The sequence below is a fragment of the Neodiprion pinetum genome, chromosome 1 (assembly GCF_021155775.2).
Source record: "Neodiprion pinetum isolate iyNeoPine1 chromosome 1, iyNeoPine1.2, whole genome shotgun sequence".
NCBI lineage: Eukaryota > Metazoa > Arthropoda > Insecta > Hymenoptera > Diprionidae > Neodiprion > Neodiprion pinetum.
This window is the reverse complement of record NC_060232.1, coordinates 30,181,428-30,203,273: the sequence shown is the minus strand read 5'-3', so window position 1 is coordinate 30,203,273 and position 21,846 is coordinate 30,181,428. Positions and strand designations below refer to the sequence as shown.

Genomic DNA, 21,846 nt, shown 5'->3' with positions numbered 1-21,846 from the left:
AACATGTTCAAACATTATCCCTCCCACACTCGCACTGCCAATCTTAATAATAATAATGATAATAATAATAATAATAATAATAATAATAATAATAATAATAATATACATGAGAGATTTTTGTACCTTTTAATGCAGGTATGCACACACATGTAAACAAATGCCGTGTATGAGTCAAATCTTACTTATTCGAGCAGGGAAAACATTGTTGAAACAGACGAATAGGGTTGTTGAGGATTCGTTAATTCTAGGCTTGAAATGTTGTGTGATAACTATGACGCGAAGATAGTTTAGGAAATAGCTACAGATAAACTTTCCAATCAATTAACGCCGTGACGTTTGTAAAGCTGTTCTTGCCAGATGTTTGCCAAGCTTTTGTTTTCTTTGCCACCTACAAAAATGTAATAATTGATATTTTTCATGTTGTCTCATAAGTGATGGCAGCACAGCAACACACAGCATTCGTCCAGCCCAAAAACCGCATTTTTAAAAGTAAGTTATTGCATTTATCGGTATTTGTATTTGATAGTTTCTTTTTTAACTATTTCAATTTGAAATACGAATAGTAATTATCCTTTAATTGATTAGCGCTAACGATCGTTCCCGTGCGCTATATTTCTTGCGAGAATCTTTGACAATTTTTTATAGAATTTATTAGTCAAAAGTTTCAGCTGTATGTTACCCTGCTGCCATCAATATTTATGCATATTTTAATGCGCGTTTAATAATTTTCACTCAGTGAGACTCAGTCTTCTCGATATAGATAATTATTATTAAAGCTTAGATACGGTAAGTAAGAGAAATTACAAATTGCGTTAGCTAAAATTTGCTTACCTCGAGCAATGTCGATGATACTCAATTCTGGTCTTTCCGTTCAACTTAACAAAAGTTCGGAAATCAATTTCATTCTCCTGTGCGAAAAATGAACAACCGCTCTAAGAAGGATCATAATAGTAGCCGTTCTAACAATAACATTAATTACAGGACATGAACAGAACGTTAAAAACGACATCTTGTTTTGTTTTTTTGGTTTTTAATTTCATGTACCTTAATTCCCCTATCGACTCGCCTATTTCCAACTCCTTCATCTTCTCCTTCTTTGGTTCCGCGACACATTTTTATTCTTTGTCAATATATGTATATATATATATATATATATATATATATATATATATATATATATATATATAAGCTTTGTTATCAATATAACATAATCCGTACTCACAAAACGTTCAAGTCACTGCTCTACTTTTTTGTTCCAAATTTAGATGCAAGATATTTTTTTTTGTTCTTGAAAATACTTTTTCCATTTTTTATTTACTGTTTATTTTGCAGTGCAATACGATCGCCAGAAAGCTGATCGATTAGAAAACGTTGTCTGTTGAAAAATGAACACGAGATTACTTCTGTTTGATTTGTCTAGCAAGCAGTGTTGCCCCACTTTGTACGAAGACGTAGTTATATAATACACCGTTATGTTCCTTATATTGTTATTATAATTCACCATATCTTACAAAAATATAAAAAATTATAGTTTACATGCTACTCCAATAAACAATTGTGAAAAACTGATTTTTTCCTAACGTTCATGTTTCAGAGTTGTCCAAGTTTTGATTCGTTTATTAATATTAGAATTACGGTAGTGTAAAAGACTGTTTGTGCGTGTGTGCGTGTGTAAGTGAATGCGTGTAAACATTGACTAACGATACAATTTCTTACCGCAGTTATAAGTGTAATTTGTTGCGAATGCTAGTCGACAATTGATAATCTGCTTATTTATCTACAAGTCTTTAGCTTCTACTAACATGGAATGCGAATAACAAGAACGATAACAAGAAGCAATAATTGAAGACACACGAAGAATAGAGTGAAGATGGCTTGCTTGAATTGTGGGGAGACAAAAAAACAAACAAATATAATGGGCTCCGTTGTGTGGAAGACTAGTGATTTTGTTGTTCTACTTTTGATGTAACAAGGAATCACTAATCATCCTACAAAGGTGTTCGGTGTCAGCGAACTTCGGAGCTTTGGAACTAACATCCTCTCTGCCAATGTTTCACCTCCATATCATCTCTTCGTTCATTTAATCCACCACACTCTTAATTAACTGCACATTACCATTAAGAATATGTTGTGAGAAATATTTTTAACCCAACTGAGCTCTTTCTACGAACGTTAGTAGTGAATTGATAATTTTTTTGCCGTTGAATTTAGAAAATAAACCACTTTTAATTAAACATTAATAACCTCGCAGCTAAAAATTTGTACATTAGTTTAGATAATAACCAATAATTGTGTACGATACATTATTACCTAATTGGTGAAGAACCCGAATGCTTTTCACCATGACGTTGCCACTAACACAGAAGAATTATTTCATCGTAAAATTACAGAGCGCAACTGATTATTACCCATAAATTCAACATAAATGATGATACGTAATTTTTAACTCTAGGTTACCGGTACTGTTAAAGCCCCAAACGAAAATAACGGTACCTTAAATATTCCCTATGGTTGATTTAAACCGGTTTCCAATTGCCATATTTTCGATAATTTGGTAATAGATCTAACCGTTATTAATTATTGTTGAAATTTTTGTGTTTTAGCGTGCACGAGAATTCAGACCACTATTAAAACAAGAGGAGAAAAGAAACACGGGGGAGCCAAAGATGCGTTTGTAACATTTTTTAGAAATATTTGAAGAAAATGAAACCTTACACTGAAAATCCAGTAAGGATCTTCCCACTTTGGTCAGCAGATTATAGGCGGCCTAAACATCAGGGGATATTTTTTCAGACCACTTTCAGTAGCCGAGTCTTTGTAGAATATGTAACTGTACTTTTAGTCAGAGTTGGCAGGCTTCTGTACCGGTCGGTCAGCTAGAGTAAGACTTTTTTTTTTTTTTGTTTCATTTTTATCATGTCTTTTCCATTCAGAAGATGAGGTGGCCTCACGCAAGCAATACGCGGTACAATGTTATTACGGATGGCTAAATCTTTATCGTTCAAATTTCCAATCATGGTTGCTTTTTTTTTTTTTTTGGTCATCTCGTTTTATGAAACTTATTTTCGAGATGGTAAGTAGGATTGAAATTTGACTACGGAATATCCTAACAATTTATTGCTGAGTAGCGTAAGTCTACGAATTAACTTGGGGGCAACCTAAAAGCTACTGTATCAGTCTTTTAAAAAAAGACCGGAATCGGTCGATTAGCACTTTACTGCGTAGCTTTTCATGAGAAACCACTGTTGAGACCCTAAACCCTAGCCTAGCTGTAGCTCTTCCGAAAATCATAGATCATTTATATTTCATTTTGTTTCCGGTCATTTTGATTACATACAGTTTTCTTTTTCTTTTTCCTACCGCATATACAAATATATCAATGTATATACACACACGTATATATATATATATATACACACACATACAGATAAGTTAAAAATCTTAGTAACCGTGGAAAAAAAAAAAACGTTCAACATCAGTGAATAAATAACGGGAAAAATGATCATTTCAAAAAAAAAAGAAAAAGAAAAATCAAAGACGAATGCAAACTGATGAAGAGCTTAGCATTTTGTACATAAAACAATCCTCCCACAACATAACACCGCTGTCATGTACACTCAGCCTGTACTTGCATTATCGGTAATATTAATAATTATACACTGTTATAATCCATCCCGATATATACTAATAAAATTTTACTTATAGTAAATATGTTATTATCATTAATCCATCAAGACAACATCAGTTTATTTGTTACGATAATTTTACATTTAGAAAGTTAGATAGTATAATTTTGTAACGTTGGAAATATCGAGCACCGAAATCTTATTACCGAGATAATTGAGTAGACCCACGTTAATTCAGACGTTGGCACAGGTACAGATGTTGAAGGTAAAATATCGGTAATTTTGTTTGATCATATGGTTTCGATAATTAGAGGGTATCTACGGCTGTTATCAGTATCGAGCGTGCTTTGACGTCATCGCCCATCTACTTGTCGATTTTTTAAATTCATTTTACTCTCGATTGTAGTCTTTACTCTGCGTTTGAAATTTTGTTGAACTACCTATACTACTCTCTGTAGAGGCAAAATAAACAAAGTTTCAATGTTAATTGACAATTCCCAAACAAAATTTAACTGTCACATATCGTTATCACTGGTCTGTAGTTTATTAATATGTAAGATTTCTCTTGATTTAACGACACACTTGAAATCAGGTAACGAAATGAAATAAAATAATCAGAAGTTTCTTTGATGAAATTTACTATGTACACTAACCATAGCTTAAGAATACATAGGGCATTGTATCATACGTATATTATAATATACCGAGTAATTGAAACAAAAATGAACAGGACAGTTAATTTAAAAAGTTACGCAGAACCCTGACGGATACAAAGTTTTGCAAATTTTGAAGAAACTGAGACTCCGCCTTAACTATCGAGATAATTCATAAGTATCCAAAGCATGAGAGTTAACTGGCAAGTCCATTCGACGATACGGCATACGAATTTTTTTTTTTTTTGTAGCTTTGTAATGAAAACGTACATGATACCGTCATCGCTTACTTCTTAAGAATGATTTAATTTTAGTGAGTAATCTGAAACGGATTACACAGATGTACAAGTAACTTGGAGCACTTTGTCGCTCGGTAAAATTGATAATCGTAATGGCATTCGCCTAAATGGCACCTCGATAATATTGAAATTATTTGTGCTTAAAGGTACCTCCGTCTAACATTTAAAAATATATCTAAATCTCCCATTGGGTTATCTGCGTCGATCAAATAGAATGAAAATGTCTGTTAGAAGTATGTTAAGTAAATAGAATCTTCAAGCTTTTTTCAAAGATGGAATAATGCTTATCGAAATTGGAAAGAATTAAAGTTATATGTAGATACATATTTCATCGGTTTACAATGGTGGTTTGAACAAAGTGATTTACCACTTCGTGAAAAAAGCTTGAATTCGGAATAGCTTCATCCTCGTTTCCATCGCCATTGTCAGTCAAATCATAATCAGTTGCATTTCATTTCTATGAATACTACACCTAACATGGGCGCAATGAAGTGTAATATACAGTTTATATCAAGTGTAACGAATAATTTTTATTTGTCAGATAATAAAAGTTAGTACAAACGATAGTGGTTGCTCTTCTACAATCAAGTAATTGACTATCTTGTCAAACTCGTGCTATTTCAGCATTATTTATTCTGTTATATCGTAAGTAATAATACGAAATTATATTTAATTAAAAATAAGTATTATATATATATATATATATATATATATATATATATATATGCGCAATTGGGCGTATCGCTTTGACCACAGAGCTAATTATACCGAAACCAATTGTAACTACAATGTACGAAAATATTCGATGTTTTTACAGTCTAACTTTTGAACAAACGCTCCCGTAAGCCATCTGCAATTATTTGATCGCATGTTTCTGATATATCGAACGACATTTCAACTGGAAACTTTGAAAAAATCCTCAGCTAACTGCCGACCTCGTTAATTGATGAGTTTGCTTGCCCGAAGTATATCGATGAAAAGTTGTCTGAAATTATTGTAGATTTTGCCACAGTTCTTGGCCAAAAGTTTTGAAAAGTTCTTTGTTCGGTGTTTGCTAAAATTTAGATTAGATTTGAATTGTTACACATATGTTCTTATTGAACGCGTGAGGAAGAATGGTGTTTTTTTATTTGAAATGAATTATTCAACAGGTTGAAGTCCAAAGGCAAAACATCGACAGTGTAGTGTTTACGGTCAGATAATCCTCGCGGAAAATTTGAAATACTTTGTCCGCGTGACTGCGAGACGTGATCAACACAAACGTAAACAAAGGTGTGAGCTTATTGGTTCTGCGGGGCGCAGTGCCGCCGGCGGTCTCTGAAATCGATCAACGCTTTTTTGTAGTACGACTATTAGGGGCGCGATGTTGATAATAATGAGCAATTGTCAAAACATGGCGCTTCTGCATCGTGGCGAATTGTTCGTCGGACGATCCCTGCTATCGTTGGCATACAAGTCAATCGTAGCTATTCTTACTTTTTGCTCCCGCTGGTCCAGTGTTTTTTGACTCCTAATCAAAATCTTGAGATTCATTAAAAACTGCGGACTCAGGAGGCAGTAGAGGACAAAATTTGCTGAACTAGATATCGCGTTCAATAGCGTGGCGACTATTCTGAAGCTGTAAGAAAAGTGATTGTATCGGTTACGTTGTTTTTTATCAAATGTTGTGTGCTTTCGATGAATTTATAATTACAGCAAGTTTAATCCTCTGAGAATATAGTCGTATAGCTGTTCGTATAATTCTTGTGTAAATTCCGGGGAACGTGATTATAAGTTTAATTAAATTCATGGATGATCTTTCTCGCTTTTTATGTCGCTTGTTTAATCAGACCGAGTTAACTTACTGTTCCAAAAAATTTTCGTCGATTTTTGTTGCGTCGCCACCATACAAAATTGATACCGCGCTTCGTCTTGATGCTAGATGGGTGGGGACCTCGCCCACGAGAAACATGAAGACTATGCCGACAAGGGTAATCGTTAGTCTGGCTTGGTCCTAGGAAACCAAACGGAAGGAAGTTAGAAGAGCATGGACTGTGTCAATGAGCGCGAAATAAAAATGTTTTAACGTAATCAAGGAAATCCAAATTCCAATTCGAGTTCCCTTTCTACTTCTGGATACGTGAAATTTGTAACAAATATTTAAACTGGTTTCCCAGATCACAAATAATTGACTGGAATTACAATGTAACTGTATTGATCAGAATCTAGTTTGGACGAATATGAAAAAGTGCTACGTAATTGAGCTAGATAAGACTGGTGCACCTCACAAAAGAAGTACGATTATAAAGGAAGGTGGATTTGAAAGTAACGTTGTGGTTTTATCATCTGTGAGATTGAAAACCTGCAGGCAATTTCCTTCGCGAGTGAATTTTCGCTGAAGCAGCATCTGTCGCTGTTTCATAATTCTGCGAACAGCAACGCACATCGCTGCGTTGCCTACAAGTAAGAATACCGCCGGAACCAAACCGAATGCCACCAGCTGGAACCAATTTTGAATGTTGTAGTACCTGAAACAATAATTAACAAAGTATCGGACGTGTCTAATTTTTTTTTTAATTTCTTTATCGGACCATCTCATTCTGGTGGGTTGTATAGAATCTAAAATACGACGTTGCTAAATGTAGCTCGGGGCGCCATTAATCTCTAATCAACAACGCAGAGCTGAATTTAGAAAAGTTTAAGATTCCCCTTATCCTTGCAGATGCTGCGTGCTGTGTACCGTAGTTAATCAAATCGGAAGATTCAATTAGTGGGCAGTGGTGAAATCGGATTTTTTTTTTTTCATATTACAAAAAGTTTCTTGATCGAAAGCCGTTTAAAAGTTTGAGATACATCAAGTTAGTTTGAACAAAGTCTCGAAGGATTTCGAACTGCGTACCTGCAATGGTGTCTCGAGTGTCTAGAAAGTTTGTAGAAATATTTACATATTGAAGAAATGGAGTATCGATGATAATTAAGATTAGGGACTAGCTGACCTCTCTCCAAATTCAAAGACATGTAAACGGTTTATGTGTCTCAATTTTTCTTTGGCATTAGAGTATTTTGCATTTATCACTTGTCCAGGAGAAACAATTTATTGAGAATAGAGAATGGGAAAAACAATTTTTGGTCCAGTCCTGCAAAGCAATTTACACAGAATTGTTATGTAGCGTTATTCAAAAAGAAATTTCTTACAATTTTGACCATGTTATCAATTATTCTCTATCTCTTGGTAATTCTTTAATAGAATTTCGGCTTTTCCCCTGCAAATTCATCCGCAAGTCAAACACTTCGGGAGAAAGATGTTTTTCAAAGCGGCGCAAGGTAATTTTCAGTAAAAAAAATGAATCAAGAGTTCACGGTAGTTAATCGTCAAGGAATTTTGTGATCGTATGCGAACGAGGAAGGATAAAGCTCCCCTGGCGACAAAAGTGAATTTTTTTAATGGCCATGATGTTACTCGGTTTCTCGCAAAAATACCCAATTTGTTGTACTGGAATATGAATAAATACAACCGACTTCATTATCGATTGGAACATCGTCCTGTATGCTTCGTTTGAAAAAATGCTTTGAAAACGAACGAATGCGTGAATCCGAAGGATCGTTGCCGCGGTGCTGGGTACGACTCGAAGTTACCCTTGTCAACCGCAAGTTGACTTATCAATATATTATCCCTAGTTTCAAATCTAGCCTACGGCAAATTCGCTTGCTTGTTCGGTAAGCTTGGAGCTTGTGTTGGGGCTGCTTTAAACCTTACGATTAGCTACGGCTTGTTTGTCGCTGGCTTTCGAGTCTCGCGTTACAAACTCCGAGAGTTTCTACGTCAAACCCCTGTCTGTTCGTCTTATAGACGTTGAGAAATTCGCTGTGAGTCAAGGGCACAGCTTAATCCCACCAACTACCAACTACCAACTTGACGCACGTTGCACTATCTACGCGCTTTTCGTTAACAAAAAATGCTCCTGAGAGAAACTGCGAACGTAAACTTCCGACGCGAGTAAGGTTCACGTAATTTAATCGCGGATTTATTTCGTTCTCTTTATTCTCTTTTTCCCATTTAACTATAAAACTCGCTAGAATGAAACAGCAGTACCGGTATACCTGTATTTCATGATCTGTGCCAGTTACACTAATACAGAGAGGTTTTTTTCAAGACGGAGATGGACTTTAACGAGAATCATTCCTATATATACATATATGTATATGTATACGTATATAGGTAATGTGGAATCAAGAAATGGACAGTGCGAAGTCGTGTATCATCAACAAATTAACTGAAGGTAGTAAAGCTTCTTGAAATTGACGGACTTGCTAGCACAATGAGAACTTACTACTGGTGATCCACTGCAGCCATACCAATGGATGAGAAACCATAATTTAACTCGGAGAAAGGATTCTTAGGAAAATATGATAAATAAGCGATATTTCAAAAGTTTACTGGACTCACATGTATACTCTTTCAGATTACTCCAAACCGAATGTCGAAGCTACCTAATTTCCTCGACTATAAACTTTAAGCAAGTATCTCACCGTGAACTGAAGAATTCCGTTGTAGTCAGCTCACCCTTTTCGTTGTACGTGTAGATGAAACAGTAAGGGATGTTGAAAAGAATGGCACACAATCCGGAGAATATCATGACCTTACGAGCAACGGCATCACTGCAAAACTTGGGAGGCTTCCATTTCGGTGGCCTGGAAATCAAAGCAAATAATGCCTTTCGATGAAAACTCAAAAAATGGTAACACTCAAGTACGGTAGCGAAGTATTAAAATTTTTAACATAGGTCTCAGGCAAATCCACTTCAACTTGTTCGGCCGTATTCGAGCTGAGTGGTTTTCGATGTTCTCAAGCGATTGCTGCGCTTATAGGTATTCTGTCTTTTGACCATTCATTAGAGGGGAAAAAGCGGAGTATCTGAGAACTTTTCTGCAAAGAAACAGCTGCGTTACCCTGATATAAGGATCAGTCTGTCTAGCGTGACGCAAACTGCTGCCCAAACTGCGATGTTCGAAGACACGGAGCCGACGGGAAGGTGAACAAAAGCGTCGAACTCCGTCCATCCCGACTGTCCCCAGAAAAGTCCTCTTGCCAATCCCGAGAATACCAGCAATGCACATGTGACGAGATCAGCACCCGCCAGCACTGGAACGTGAACATGTTCAATGGATTTATGATCCCGAGTCGTCAACTACGGATTAATCACCATGGGAAAAATTTGGCAACGCGCGCGATATACTCTTGTCAAGACGAGTTCCAGTATGTGAAGATTAGTTGCATTACCAGCTAGATAGGTGTACATCGAAGCCTTCAGACTCTTTCGGCTGAGAACGGCCAAGATGAGAGTATTCCCGATAACACCGAGAACGGAAATAACGGGAACAACGATGCTGTACATCATGATGCCCCATGTCGTCGGCTCATCGGCCCAGACGTTGGTTTCGCTCAGCTTATCCATTTCAGGATCCGTCACATTTATCGAACGAAGCAACTCGAACGATTCCTCTTGAAGTTTCCTGCTCGGGGAATATGGAAAGTTGTTTCGTGTACAATACAATTCCCATGCTGGGATCAGATTTTGAAATTGGCAATATTTCGGTGCCTTTCAACTCCCCGGACAAGCCGAAGGTGTAGGATCTCTAACCTTGGTATTTGCTCAGCGTAAATTCGTGGGAGGACAAAAACAATGTTCTTTCTGGTTTTTTTTTTTTTTTTTTCTTGGTGAACTAAAAGAGGAAAGAGGGAGTCGGATGTTTGACTCTTTTAATCTCGGTTTACTTTGGGCGAGGTTTGGTCAAAATCACCCATCCAACAGACCGGCGCTACCACTACGAGCCACGAGCCATAAACTTTTATCTAAACAGTGCCTGCAGTATGCTACGATACGATTATATACATATGCCACCCCCCCCCTAAAATGGCTAGCAGGAAATCTGTCAATAGTTACATAGGCACATGTCGGACTTCTGTTGAAGGATACGATTAATTCTCGCTCCAAAGACGTTAGCCGAGCTATCGTTAACGCGTCGATCAATCACTCTTTGCCAATACTATCAATCGTACAGTGTGGAGTGCTGAAACAAGTCCAACTTTTTCCAACATTTGCGTCAAAGCTGACCTTCGAGAATAATGGTAAAATAATTCCGCGAACTGCAATTAACTGGGGATTTTGGCAAGTAAGGAACATTTGTGTTCGTGACATACATGTACATGTATGTATAGCTGCAGCAACGTGATTCGTTTCGTAAGAATATATATGCGTTTTATTCTTCTCACCTTGTCGCAAGCTCGAGTAACATAATTCTAGATTTTTCCCACGAGTCAGTGATAGCGAAACGGATTATTGAGCAGAACAATTAATTGCTAACGCTGCGATTTTGTTGACTCCAACCGTTCTTTGTGTCAATCGGCACTTGTATCGACAATGTTCCGCAGCGAGGAAAAATCCGACTGTTGATTGCTGATTATTTTTTTCAATATATCCACGACAACCCGAGTGAATTCCCATAAGTTGAGTAAAAAAAGAAAATCTTCGAAAAAACTAATTCACCGTCATCACCCACGCGATAATCGACACCTGGATTCCCTTCGATCGGTCACGTTGTGCTGACGGAGAGAAATTTTGTTAGAAACTGAATGAGCGGTTCGACTGCCGTTAATATTTCGCGGCCCTGGCTATGCCGGGTCATATTCGAGTGTCGCCAATTGCGTCGGTGGGAGCTTTCAAGAGGGGATGATGGGTCAACCGATAAAGGGCAATTAGTAGCTTACGGTGAGTTGGGATGCGCGCTTATGATCAAATTGCGTCTCCGTTCATTCTTACTTCCAGATTTAACCTGCCCTAAGGAATATTGTTTTCGTGAAAAACACTCGTGGGAAAGTTGTACACACATATAGAATTTGTTTACGTGACTGTAATTGTCAATACATGCCGTACATTTTATCCTACAGAGATGCAGATGCGAATATAGACAGAGCGTGTGTTTTCAGTATTGATTGAGCTTTTTTGAGCGATGTATTTATTTTTAACTTGTGTTTTTTTTCCAGGTGGGATGAAGCAGACAAAAAAGGCGTGGAGGTGAAAAAGGGAGAAGGAAGCTCTGAAACTGGCGATCCATTCAGATGAGATTAAATTATAATTAATATTCAGTTCCCGTTCATCATGGCAGAAGGTATTTAATTTTAGGTAAGTACCTGTACAGTCTACGAGTTCTACGGTTAAATTAACATTTTGAATCCAGATTAGAAATGTAGAATAAAATGAACGGTCACTGTTGCAAAAATTTCATTGCCTATTGGAAGGGAACTTTTTAATTTCATTTAGAGAAGCCGCAGTATGGAAATTTTAGTTTCAAAATCATCTATGGATAGTCTTCGGTAGACCTACGTTAACATTTTAGAGTAAAAACCTACCAGAAATGGAAACTTGACTAAGAATTCTTTCGCTGTTAACGTTTGCATGACGACAATCGTTATATTACACGAATGAATTTCTCGTGCAGGTACGAGATTTGTTCGTCTAATATGTATATATGTATGAATATGGACCGACAGAATATATAAAAAAAAGAAATAAATTAAAAAACGATGGAAATACAAAGCAAAGAAGTCGGTTTATCTGATCAGTATAGTTCTTCTTCGATGTCAAAATTTCGTAAAAAATATCGTAACACTTGAAAAAAATAAATGAATGGAGTCAACTAAATTTCACTGTACTATAAAATTCGTCTTGTCGCACATCTATGTTTATGTATATAATAGTATAATACGTTAACTCTCATATTACCTTGCAGTGACCATTTTGCTAACAAAACCAATTATTATTTGTGTAAAACAGAACAAAAAACCATATTCACCTCCAACGAAAACTGTATCCTACGCGAATGAACTTCTAGTAGTCTTGTACACAGCTAAATCCTTAATTTCAGTATAGCAATTTCACTTTCATATACCAAATACACATGGTATTAATGGAGTAACGAAGGGTTGTCTACGATTAAATTTAACATAGTGGAAAGCTTAATGAACTGTACAAATGCACAGAGGCGGGTGTACTCAGTTTGAGAATTTGAATTATTTATCAAGACCTTAGAAGCGTTTTCGGACCGGACTAACTGTCTGTGCAGTCCTGACCACCGACAAATTTCAAATGTTGATGGATTAGCCGGGAGTTTACCCGAGCATCAGGTATTAACTAGAAAAATCAAACAAGGAAAGATACCACGGTAACTGAAATTCTTTTCGACTCTATCAGACACAGACGTCCGTTTGAAAACGTAATGACAAGGTAGAGTAAGCATGTCAGGCTCGAGACAAACGGGATAAAATCACGAAGGTATCTCTAATAAAGTCCTCCCTTATAAGTAGCATATCAAATTTCGGGCATGTTATTTACTCTCGAACTGTACGAACGGTGATGTTGCGTTATCTGCAATATCTGACGAGCCCACATCGGGCTTCGTATCAGGAATATTATCCGCGCACACGTATGAAATATATATGCGTTACACGATATGTTTGAAACTTTGCCAGTAGACGAAATCACGCTACAGGCTACTGTCTAGATTGAGTCGTCGAAAACAGCTCTTATCACTCTATTTCCCTCTTACATTTCCTTTCTCCCCCCAGCACCCTCGCTGTTCTGCATGTTTGCCTCTAATGCGAATGCAGTGTAAAGCTTTATTTCCTTATCTTGCGATACTGATAGCTGGAACACCTATTTTTGCCTGACGGGTGTATAGATCGAAAGTGTGTTGATACTTTGGCGAGGGAAGATGGTATCGTCACATAGCGAGGGCATTCAAAAAGAATTCGACGATGCCTCAAGTTTAAATAGAACAAAAAGGACAACTCGCGAATTTTCTCGCGGTATGTTTTATTAAACCCTATCTGACCGATGCAAAACAATTCTAATGTCAAAATACAACGCAGTCACTCATCTTACATCGTTACTTCGATATCGTCCGATAGTTATAATTTGATATAGAACATTATATTAGAAACGTGAAAGGGCAAAACCGTCCATCGGCACATATAATTACCCGTCAAAAAAATACCAAAACGTGTGTGGTTTGCTGGTAAATTTCCTCGCTTATCTATATTATCATTATCAAGTTTCGGGGTTTGACCGGGTAAACCGTGATCGAAGAGGAAAGGGTTGAACTGGGGAATCGAACGGCGTAAACACTAGGTATATGTGCCTACATGGCAATATACGGAAAATCAAGCGGTCGTAACTTGAGCCTGAAATCTGTTGCGATAACACAAATCAATGCTGTTATCTTTTTATCAGCCATAAGATTTGTAGATTAATGTTAGTACTTCCCCAAAAATGATCATTCCGACTTGGAGTTCACCCAAAGTTTCACATTTTTATTGACTCATTATTTCAAAATTACTGACATATGTTACATGAAATTGAGAACACGGAACTTCGTGGAGTGTAATTTTATAAACTGAGGTTGAAATATCTATGGGTACAATTAAAATCGGTCTAGAAACGAACAGGTATTGAATGGATGTTATTTTCCAGCGAGGGTTACACATGGAAAGAAATGTTGAAAAGAACAGCAGTTTAAACCGTTCACACTCCGCGCAGATGGAAGAAAAAGAAAAGAAACGCACGGTGAAGCCCACATCAGTACAAAAACAGGATAACAGCTTTTATTCGGATCTGCGTTCTACACGAATCACATCGAAAATACGACAGGTAAACAAATTTGATATTCACCGTATTGGGTCATATCGCAGAGAACTCGGTTCACTTGGCCATTGTACGTTATAAATTCTTCAAAATCGGCTACACTGGGCGGAGCGCAATATCGAAATTTCCCCACAGGGTGAAACAACTGGCGTCCGATAGAACCTCTCGAATCTGTCAATCAGTCGGTGTTGGTTCGGCAGTCAGTAATTAGGTTCTGGAGTTGGAGCGCGGACGTCGAGCGACGTTATATCCGAGCTGACAATCGACACATACTCGAAAATACACCATGCCCGTGTATTGCAGAGATAGACGAATGCACGCGATCCGAAATGTTCGACGCCCCGATGTTGAAAGCTTCGCGGATTCTTCGCCCCTCGAACCGCCGCCCCCGGATAACGAAAGAAGAGCAGCGGGTCAGAGCTTGTACAACTTCGAATCGAAAGCTGTGGCGTTATCTTGCGGCCGCGCAAACATGCCTCGAACCCTTCTCTGATTGCAGGCCTGATATGTATATACATATACAACCGAGCAAACAATCTGTCGCCTTATTCAAACGGAATGTACCCACCCGCTGGGCATACCGCGTGCCATGCTAATTCGCATTGCCGATAATTTACTAACTACATTTTACGGGATACGAGCTTTTTACTCGTACGATCGCATTTTGATCCTCATCTTTTTTCGAGTTTCAGTACCGCCCTGCGAAGGGTGATGGAGTTTTCGGACTTATGCAATTAATTTCGGATTATTAACAATTCCAAATCGAGGTCCTTATTGTGTTGCCGATAGCAAGACGGATTTTCGCGGAATGTGATTTTTTCAGAGATTGACTTGGCATGTAATTATATTTTACTTTGCGATGAAAGCATTGAGATTGAACTGTGATTAAGTTCCGGTAAAGTTTGGTCGAATTTAAGGAGGACTTGTAACTTTTTTAACGTGATTAGCGCAACGGGAATTCTTCTCTTCAACTACATTCGACTTTTCCCCTCATTTAACTTGATTAACAGGCAACCGAGCAAGGCGTTTATTGTTCGTTTCTTGTCGTTCATTAAATGAAAATTATGATGTCAAACGGGCTGTATAGAAAAGAAGTATTCTGATAACGAGTATTCTTTTCAGTCAGTCAGTATTAATAAATGTCAAGGAACCCCGCGTTATCTGTCCAAACGATAATGTTGCGACTAACGCTTGACACTATCTTTTTCTGTAACAAATTCATTCCACGACCATGAAGTGCTGCTTTTTGAACTAGCTCCTCTATTGTAAAGGTTCATTCACTGGAATTGCTGAACGCTGACGCTTCAGTGAGAGAGCGTCGCTTACGTTCGTGTTCAGCCATTGTTCAGGAACGAACAAATGACCTTGTGTATATTCTTGAAAAGATCTCGAAGTTAATAATATTCCTTGAAATTGGTTTAAAGTTCGGTTGAGATCGTCTCTCATGCTACTAACAATGGATAACAGGGCGATACCTGCGGGCGATTTTATCTATCTAACTAATATAATAATTCGGTGCATAACACTTGAATAAATCAAATCAGTTTTATCGATTGAGTTCCGAAGCGAACGAAGGATATCGAACAAACCAACCAGACGCTCAACGACGATCAATCTCTGCGTGGTCATAAAAGTTTCGAAGCCTCGGTCGTATTCGTGCTTCCATCTATATTATGGCTGACCTAACGACGACATGACTACTGAAAAATGACCGACGTTACGCTGCATCGGCGGTGTGACTGCCGTTCTGTCCTTGCCAACTCGAATTAAACGTGTCGGTTGGATCTAATTAGCACGTGTCGCCGAGGGTGCATATGGTGCTAATGATGCAAACAGATGTGCCGCGATTTGGAAAGTTTAATCAGCGTTGGAACAACTCATAATATGACGAATACTAATCGTCGTCGTCTCTCTCTCTCTCTCTTCAGCGTACGTATTTTCCATGCCGCAAGTTTCTAACTCTGGAAAATCCTGACTCGCGTGAAATTTGCAAAACAGAGCTGATCATTAGCGATAAATTTAACGCATCGTGTTTGCGAAATCATTCAGCTCCGAATAATAGACACTCGGGAATATTTTCAGAGATCTGATTCGACGTCGCCAAGTCCAGCTTGTAAGGATGTATGTTTCACTGCGTCAGCGGGGTCGTTTCATCTTTTTCGAGATCATTCTGGAAGTATGTAGTCGTTTTTCCGCCGGAATGATCGCGAGGGACTGATCGTCGTGTCTTTGAAATACCGATACCCGGTGGAAGTACGTCGTTTTGTTGTACACTTTATTTTTTTTACGAGCAATTCGACGAAGCACCCCAGACATTTTATGCTACTTTGACTAGTGAGAGACGAGTGAATTGAAGAAGGAACGGTTAGAGAAAAAGTTGAAACGCCCACGTTGCGTTCCATATTTTAAATTACTCGGATATCGTCCGTGTAATCTTCGTCTCGGGACCGGTAATTATCCACCCGGTGAACTTCTGCTTTGCAGTCCTTTAGAAGAGGGACTGAGATTTGCGAAAAGAAAAGGAGATATGACGGCATGAGGATGTGTGTGTATTGAAAAGTTCGCGTATAGCTTCCACGTAAAAGGCGCTTTAAGCCTCAGTAGGAAAGTTCGTACAGCGAAGGTTGAGATTTAACCTGTTGAAAGCACTCTCTTGGAGTGTCGGTGACCCCTTTTAAAAGATTTTCTACGGCTCGGCGACCCTGGTGATTATTTCGTTAATGCAGCTCTTCACGCTTTGCTACACAACGCCTTTTTCCAGCTTTCGCCATTTGTCGTTTTTCGGGTAATCAGCGCTTCAAAGTTTGGATTTCGAGCCACGAAATTCGAATTTGGGAAAAAAGGAGACGATCAGCGACTGTTTGGCGGACCGCCTAAATGTCCAACGCCGCACTTTTTGCTCAATTATTGGAATATAGACTGGATAACGATGTGCGGGCGTATACAATTATAAGGAAATCCAACACGTCTTTCTTGTACGGTGCCATAACTTAAGAGATGTGATATGGCGACACTTGATACAACTTCCGGTAATTATAAGGAGTAAAGTGAGCTCGTATTTGTAATGAATCTAAGCCCAATGTTATAATAATCATTTCATAACAGCGTCCGTAAGTAAAGTAAGCTTTTTGATAGTGATTTCCGTGAGTAAAGTGAGGTAATTTTGATACAGCATTTCGAAATACTCACGTTATGCACGGAAATTATCACTAAAAAAAAGCATATTTTACGCGCTCTGTTATAGACTAATCTTTTAATTTCCGTTGATTTGCGATTTTGGATAAGCTTCCAATTTCGTCGTATAATGCGTTGATGCTCACAGCCGATGAAGCGCAATTTATGATCAATGACTGGAACCGATTAAATCTAAATAGCTATGTAGTGAAGTGGGACAAGGTCGAGGACAATGAGAAAGCGTGCTAAATATTCAACCCTTTTATCTGTAGGATCGTCGAAAATCATTTTGAAAAGTTTCGTGGTAACGTGAAAGTGATCTAACGCTGTATACGGTACATGTTCCAAAGGAAATTTTTGTTCTCTGAGGACGTTGTTTAATCCAACTTTTACCAAGAAATCTCAAGTAAGTTCAGTCCCTGAATTTTACTTTGAAGTTAAGAGATATACTCATCCTCTTACCTGTTACCTCTCGATACGCAACGCTATGAATCTGAAAAAAATAACACACTGGAATACTTGTCCCAAAAACATCGACAGATCCTTTGTACTATACTTGATAATTTCCCGTTGAAAAGTTCAAAGTTCTTGGATGAACTGGCTCCATTAAACCATATTTCGATACTATTATTGGCAAAATTCTTTCTGTGCGTATTCGAAGTATGGGTCTTTGAATGATATTCCAAGTGAAAAGAATATTACATTTCATTTCTCGTTGTTCGATTAATTTTAAGGGTGTTTCACCCTTCGTCTGCCTGTTTACCGTTGTTAATCGTTGGCTTTTGGAAACTACGACATAGCCAGTCTCTCTCCACTCAATCACGCAATTCAAATAACTTTTCTCAGATCAAGTCGGGCGAATCGCACAGACTCGCAAACGGCGTCAGTCAGTCGAAGGGAAACGCCGTATTGAAAAAAGTTTGAATAGATTCGATACCTCGAAAACTTTCGATTGGTTTTCATTACACGATCTCAATCTTCAATTCGCAAGCTACAGAAGTTTGCGTAATAACCAGATATTTCTACGTTCAAATGAAATAGCGAGACATTTAAAGGTAGGTACTACGTTCGTATGAATTATTTTGAGTGTCATCGCACCATTGAATTGGCCCTGAATCAGGGTATGCCGACGAATTTTCATTTACAATCAGTCCAAATATAACGCTCACTCATTAACCCTTGTTTGACACCTTGGGGTATAAACAATCCCACGCCTTTTCTTCGTTAATTTGAATCTGGCATTTTGATATCTTGTTGTATAACCTACATGGTTTCAAAAATTAACCTTCCAACAACTTCCAAAACAAACACAAACTTGAGGTCCAAGACTGGCCTGCGGTGGAGATTTTCCTCTCAAAAAATGCTGGTCTATTTATAGCTCAAGTTCTTCATCTTTAAGCGCGACGCCAGCCGGTGGTGCAAAGTTGAGTGAACTATTGTACGAGAAGACGGTGGAGCGGGTAAAAATTGGAACAAAAGGCATCCGGAGAAGATGCATCGCGGAAACAGAGGATCGCATCTGGCAGCATCTCCAAGTCGAATATCCCCTCGATGAAGTAGAGCTTGCGGGATCATTGATCGGTGACGTCACGACGTCACTACGGTGACGTCAGATTGAGGCCTCCACGCAGCCACGTCTACGTCGATAAAAGAGCGCGTGCCACGTTGGAAATTTCTAAACTACGGCACACAGACCGAGCGTGGTGGTCCTTTTGACCGGAGACATCGTCGGCGTAACAACGAATCATTTTCCACCATCAAGTGCGTCGATGTGGAATTTCACCGAGGCAGGTGAGTGCGGGAAATATGAGAATAATGGTATAGAATCTAAAGCCTATGAAGGATTATACAATTCGGATGGTTTATTTTACCAGACCTGTTCCAATGGCTTCTGGGCTTATTCGATCGGATCTACACGGATGACCTATCGTCGTGGTTACACACGCGGTTTATTTTCTCAAAGCGTGTCTGTTCGCAGATATGAAAATAGACGTGTACGAAGTGTTCGAGCTATGAAAATAAACATATCGAGTCTAAATGATGCACGAGATAATAAAGCGGTTAACTGTTACACGGTCTGAGTCTCTGTAAACAAATGAAAATATTTTAGGGTTTTAACGACAATTTAAAATACCAGTACATGTACTATAACTTTCAGAATTAATCTGTATTCGCGATTTTCTTTTCATTTTTGGCAAATTTATCAGCGCCATTTCAAATAAGCGCAATATCTTCCAAGTGAGCATAAAACGGATTTATTTATTATAGTATTTGGTTTAAGCATATTCTTTAGTTTATATTCGGACGATTTCTTCTCTCAAATTATCCAGATGCTTAGTTTTTTAAAATTTTACAAAAACATCTTATAATACTACTCGAAATCTCACAAACGGTCTTACGTAAGAAAGTTCGTCCACGAGAGATGGATCAAACGGGACGCCTCACTTTTACTACGCGAAACATATTCACCCGGTTTACGATCATGTCGGACCTGTTATGGTGTTTACTACTTGACATATTAGTTCTGTTCAGGCTGCCAAGAGCATGTTGCCATGTATCCACGTCGAATTACACGCATAAAAAACAACCTTTGGGTCACAAATTTTTTTGATCAATCTCTGTTTTTGTACTATCAAGCTGCTTGTATACTTTGTGGCCTACCCGAGAGGTGATATTCCTCTGAATTAATGGCAGAGAATGAAAAACGCTGTATTAGCTGCAGAATTCACGACTCTGCTTACGCTTCTCTCGTGTTTAATTGAACGATGTAATTTCAGACAAATCCGACTCTCCACCCACAAAAGTTATAATTAGTTTCGCAATAATTTATCCGCGCGATTTCGGTGTATGGATTCGTTTAACACGCATGACAGTAGTGATGCCGGTATACCGCCATATTACATTTCGTGAGAGCTTTAGCTTCCAAAATTATGCGGCAAATTATTGTAGGTATAGCTAATTTCGGCTAGAAATTCGCCTACTAATTTCGATAAGTTAACGAAGCTATTCTATTCTTAGAAGAGAATTCTAGACCGTAATTGGAGTATAGTTCGTGCTGTGGGGTTATTTCGACAAGAATTTCCATAGTATAATGTAATCGCCAAACCATCTTCGCGAAAAAAAGGAAAAACACAACTGTGTAGCCAACTTACGTGCGCGGAATATATTGCGACATTCCTTGCGTCGTGAGAAGCTCAATTTTTATTGAAATTCTTGGAGTCGGAACGTATAGAATGAATTGTCAAACATCTATCGACGTACGTAACTACAGTTTAAAGAGCTAATTTTAATATTTCCACCGTCGTTACATCACTCTCGCGACTATTTCAATCGCATCTCGCTAAGACTTCATCGACGTTGTTTTCACTCAATATTTCGAAACAGTAAATATGTCTTCGTTGTACACGATTACACGGTTTGAATAAAGTTTAAAACACTTTAGCTGCTGCGTCTGCCCGTATAATATTCCGCTATAACCATCAAACTCCACTCCGTTTGAGCTGATTCGCACAGTACGTTAATTTTATGCGAGTAACGTGCAAAGTGCACGGTGAAGATGTACAAGATGAGCTTTTGGAGTGCGATTTCAGTAAAACAAATCTCTTTACGGTTTTTGCAACGTAAATGATGTCTGGAGATATTCTAAGGCTAGAAACGTCCGAATAGATGTGCGAATGAAAATTCCCAACTGTATTTGGCATGGCTGCAATACTGTAGATAGAAAGAGTTTCCAAAGAGTTTGGAATCAGTTCCTTGTGGTCAAAAAGCGAATCACACCAAGTACTGCGGTTTTACGCGTTCTTTTAGAGATTTACGGAAGATCCGAGGAGCTCGTCAAATTGGCACAAGTTTTTGTGCAACTGCCCGTTGTCTAATGGTGTTTACTTGACGCGTAAAGTTTGTCGAAACGAAATGATATGGGTACGATAAAGCGACGAATGAATGATGCATCAAGGTTGACTCAATGTCACCCACGTGAAGAGGGTTCTCGTCGCCCAAGTTTATGGGCTGACGAAGCCAATTAAACTAGTAACAATTGTCACACCTTAACTCCGCGCTGTTTGCTTATCAATCTATTAACTACCTGATGTTTATACCGTCAGTATAAGGCGGTGCAGAGTTTCAAGCATGCTTCTGCACGCCGGCTACGCCTACGTGTCAATTAATCGACCAAGGTCGTGCGTCTGAGTTTTCCACTCGAGTGAAATTCTCAAAGTTAGAGATCCGCCCATGTGAGCTCGTGCAAGACGATCCAGCGAGGTCGCATCGGAGACGCATGAGAGTCACCCACCAGTGGAAAAATCGAAGAACCTTGCGGCACGTGGCTGCCGCGTGTTCGATAGCATCCACACACGTGAACATGAAGAAGCAAAGGCTTTCTACGGAGAAATAAGGGGGAAAAACCACGGAGGAG

General features: G+C 38.5%; 2 protein-coding genes and 1 long non-coding RNA gene across 12 annotated transcripts in view; 2 read left to right on the top strand and 1 right to left on the bottom strand.

Annotated features, from left to right (window-relative positions):
• HnRNP-K (Heterogeneous nuclear ribonucleoprotein K) overlaps positions 1 to 5,144 on the top strand; it is a 104,648-nt gene extending 99,504 nt beyond the window's left edge. For 8 of the 9 annotated variants that reach the window (XM_069138239.1, XM_069138236.1, XM_069138240.1 and 5 more), the window contains 2 exons: positions 433 to 489; positions 2,604 to 5,144. In XM_069138239.1, the coding sequence (XP_068994340.1) occupies positions 433 to 487 (55 nt within the window). In that variant the 3' untranslated portion in view covers positions 488 to 489; positions 2,604 to 5,144. The remainder of the gene's footprint in view (positions 1 to 432; positions 490 to 2,603) is intronic. The other variant, XM_046637113.2, reaches the window with a different exon arrangement.
• A 150-nt stretch (positions 5,145 to 5,294) lies between these two features.
• LOC124224895 (sex peptide receptor) lies at positions 5,295 to 14,568 on the bottom strand. Of its 2 annotated transcripts, none has more exons than XM_069138235.1 (7): positions 14,286 to 14,568; positions 9,839 to 10,071; positions 9,508 to 9,700; positions 9,088 to 9,249; positions 6,920 to 7,085; positions 6,423 to 6,571; positions 5,295 to 6,196 (listed from the first exon to the last, which is right to left on the bottom strand). In XM_069138235.1, the coding sequence occupies exons 2-7, from the start codon at positions 10,011 to 10,013 to the stop codon at positions 5,965 to 5,967; spliced, it is 1,077 nt and encodes a 358-aa protein (XP_068994336.1). In that variant the 5' UTR covers positions 10,014 to 10,071; positions 14,286 to 14,568; the 3' UTR covers positions 5,295 to 5,964. The 2 variants fall into 2 exon arrangements, with proteins under 2 accessions (XP_068994336.1, XP_046493087.1); XM_046637131.2 differs by lacking the exon at positions 14,286 to 14,568 and adding an exon at positions 10,200 to 10,403.
• On the top strand, positions 8,999 to 17,828 carry LOC124224901 (uncharacterized). Its single transcript, XR_006884936.2, has 5 exons — positions 8,999 to 9,296; positions 11,603 to 11,741; positions 14,088 to 14,264; positions 17,020 to 17,287; positions 17,705 to 17,828. It is a non-coding gene; the product is annotated as an uncharacterized lncRNA (long non-coding RNA).
• The last annotated feature ends 4,018 nt before the right edge of the window (positions 17,829 to 21,846 follow it).

Coding starts and splice junctions, on each gene's coding strand:
- LOC124224895 (XM_069138235.1), bottom strand. CDS start 10,013: ATGGATAAGCTGAGCGAAACCAACGTCTGGGCCGATGAGCCGACGACA. Junction 9,250..9,507: donor AGACTGATCCTTATATCAGG/GTAACGCAGCTG, acceptor TTTGATTTCCAG/GCCACCGAAATGGAAGCCTC. Junction 6,572..6,919: donor GCGAAGGAAATTGCCTGCAG/GTTTTCAATCTC, acceptor TTGGTTTCCTAG/GACCAAGCCAGACTAACGAT.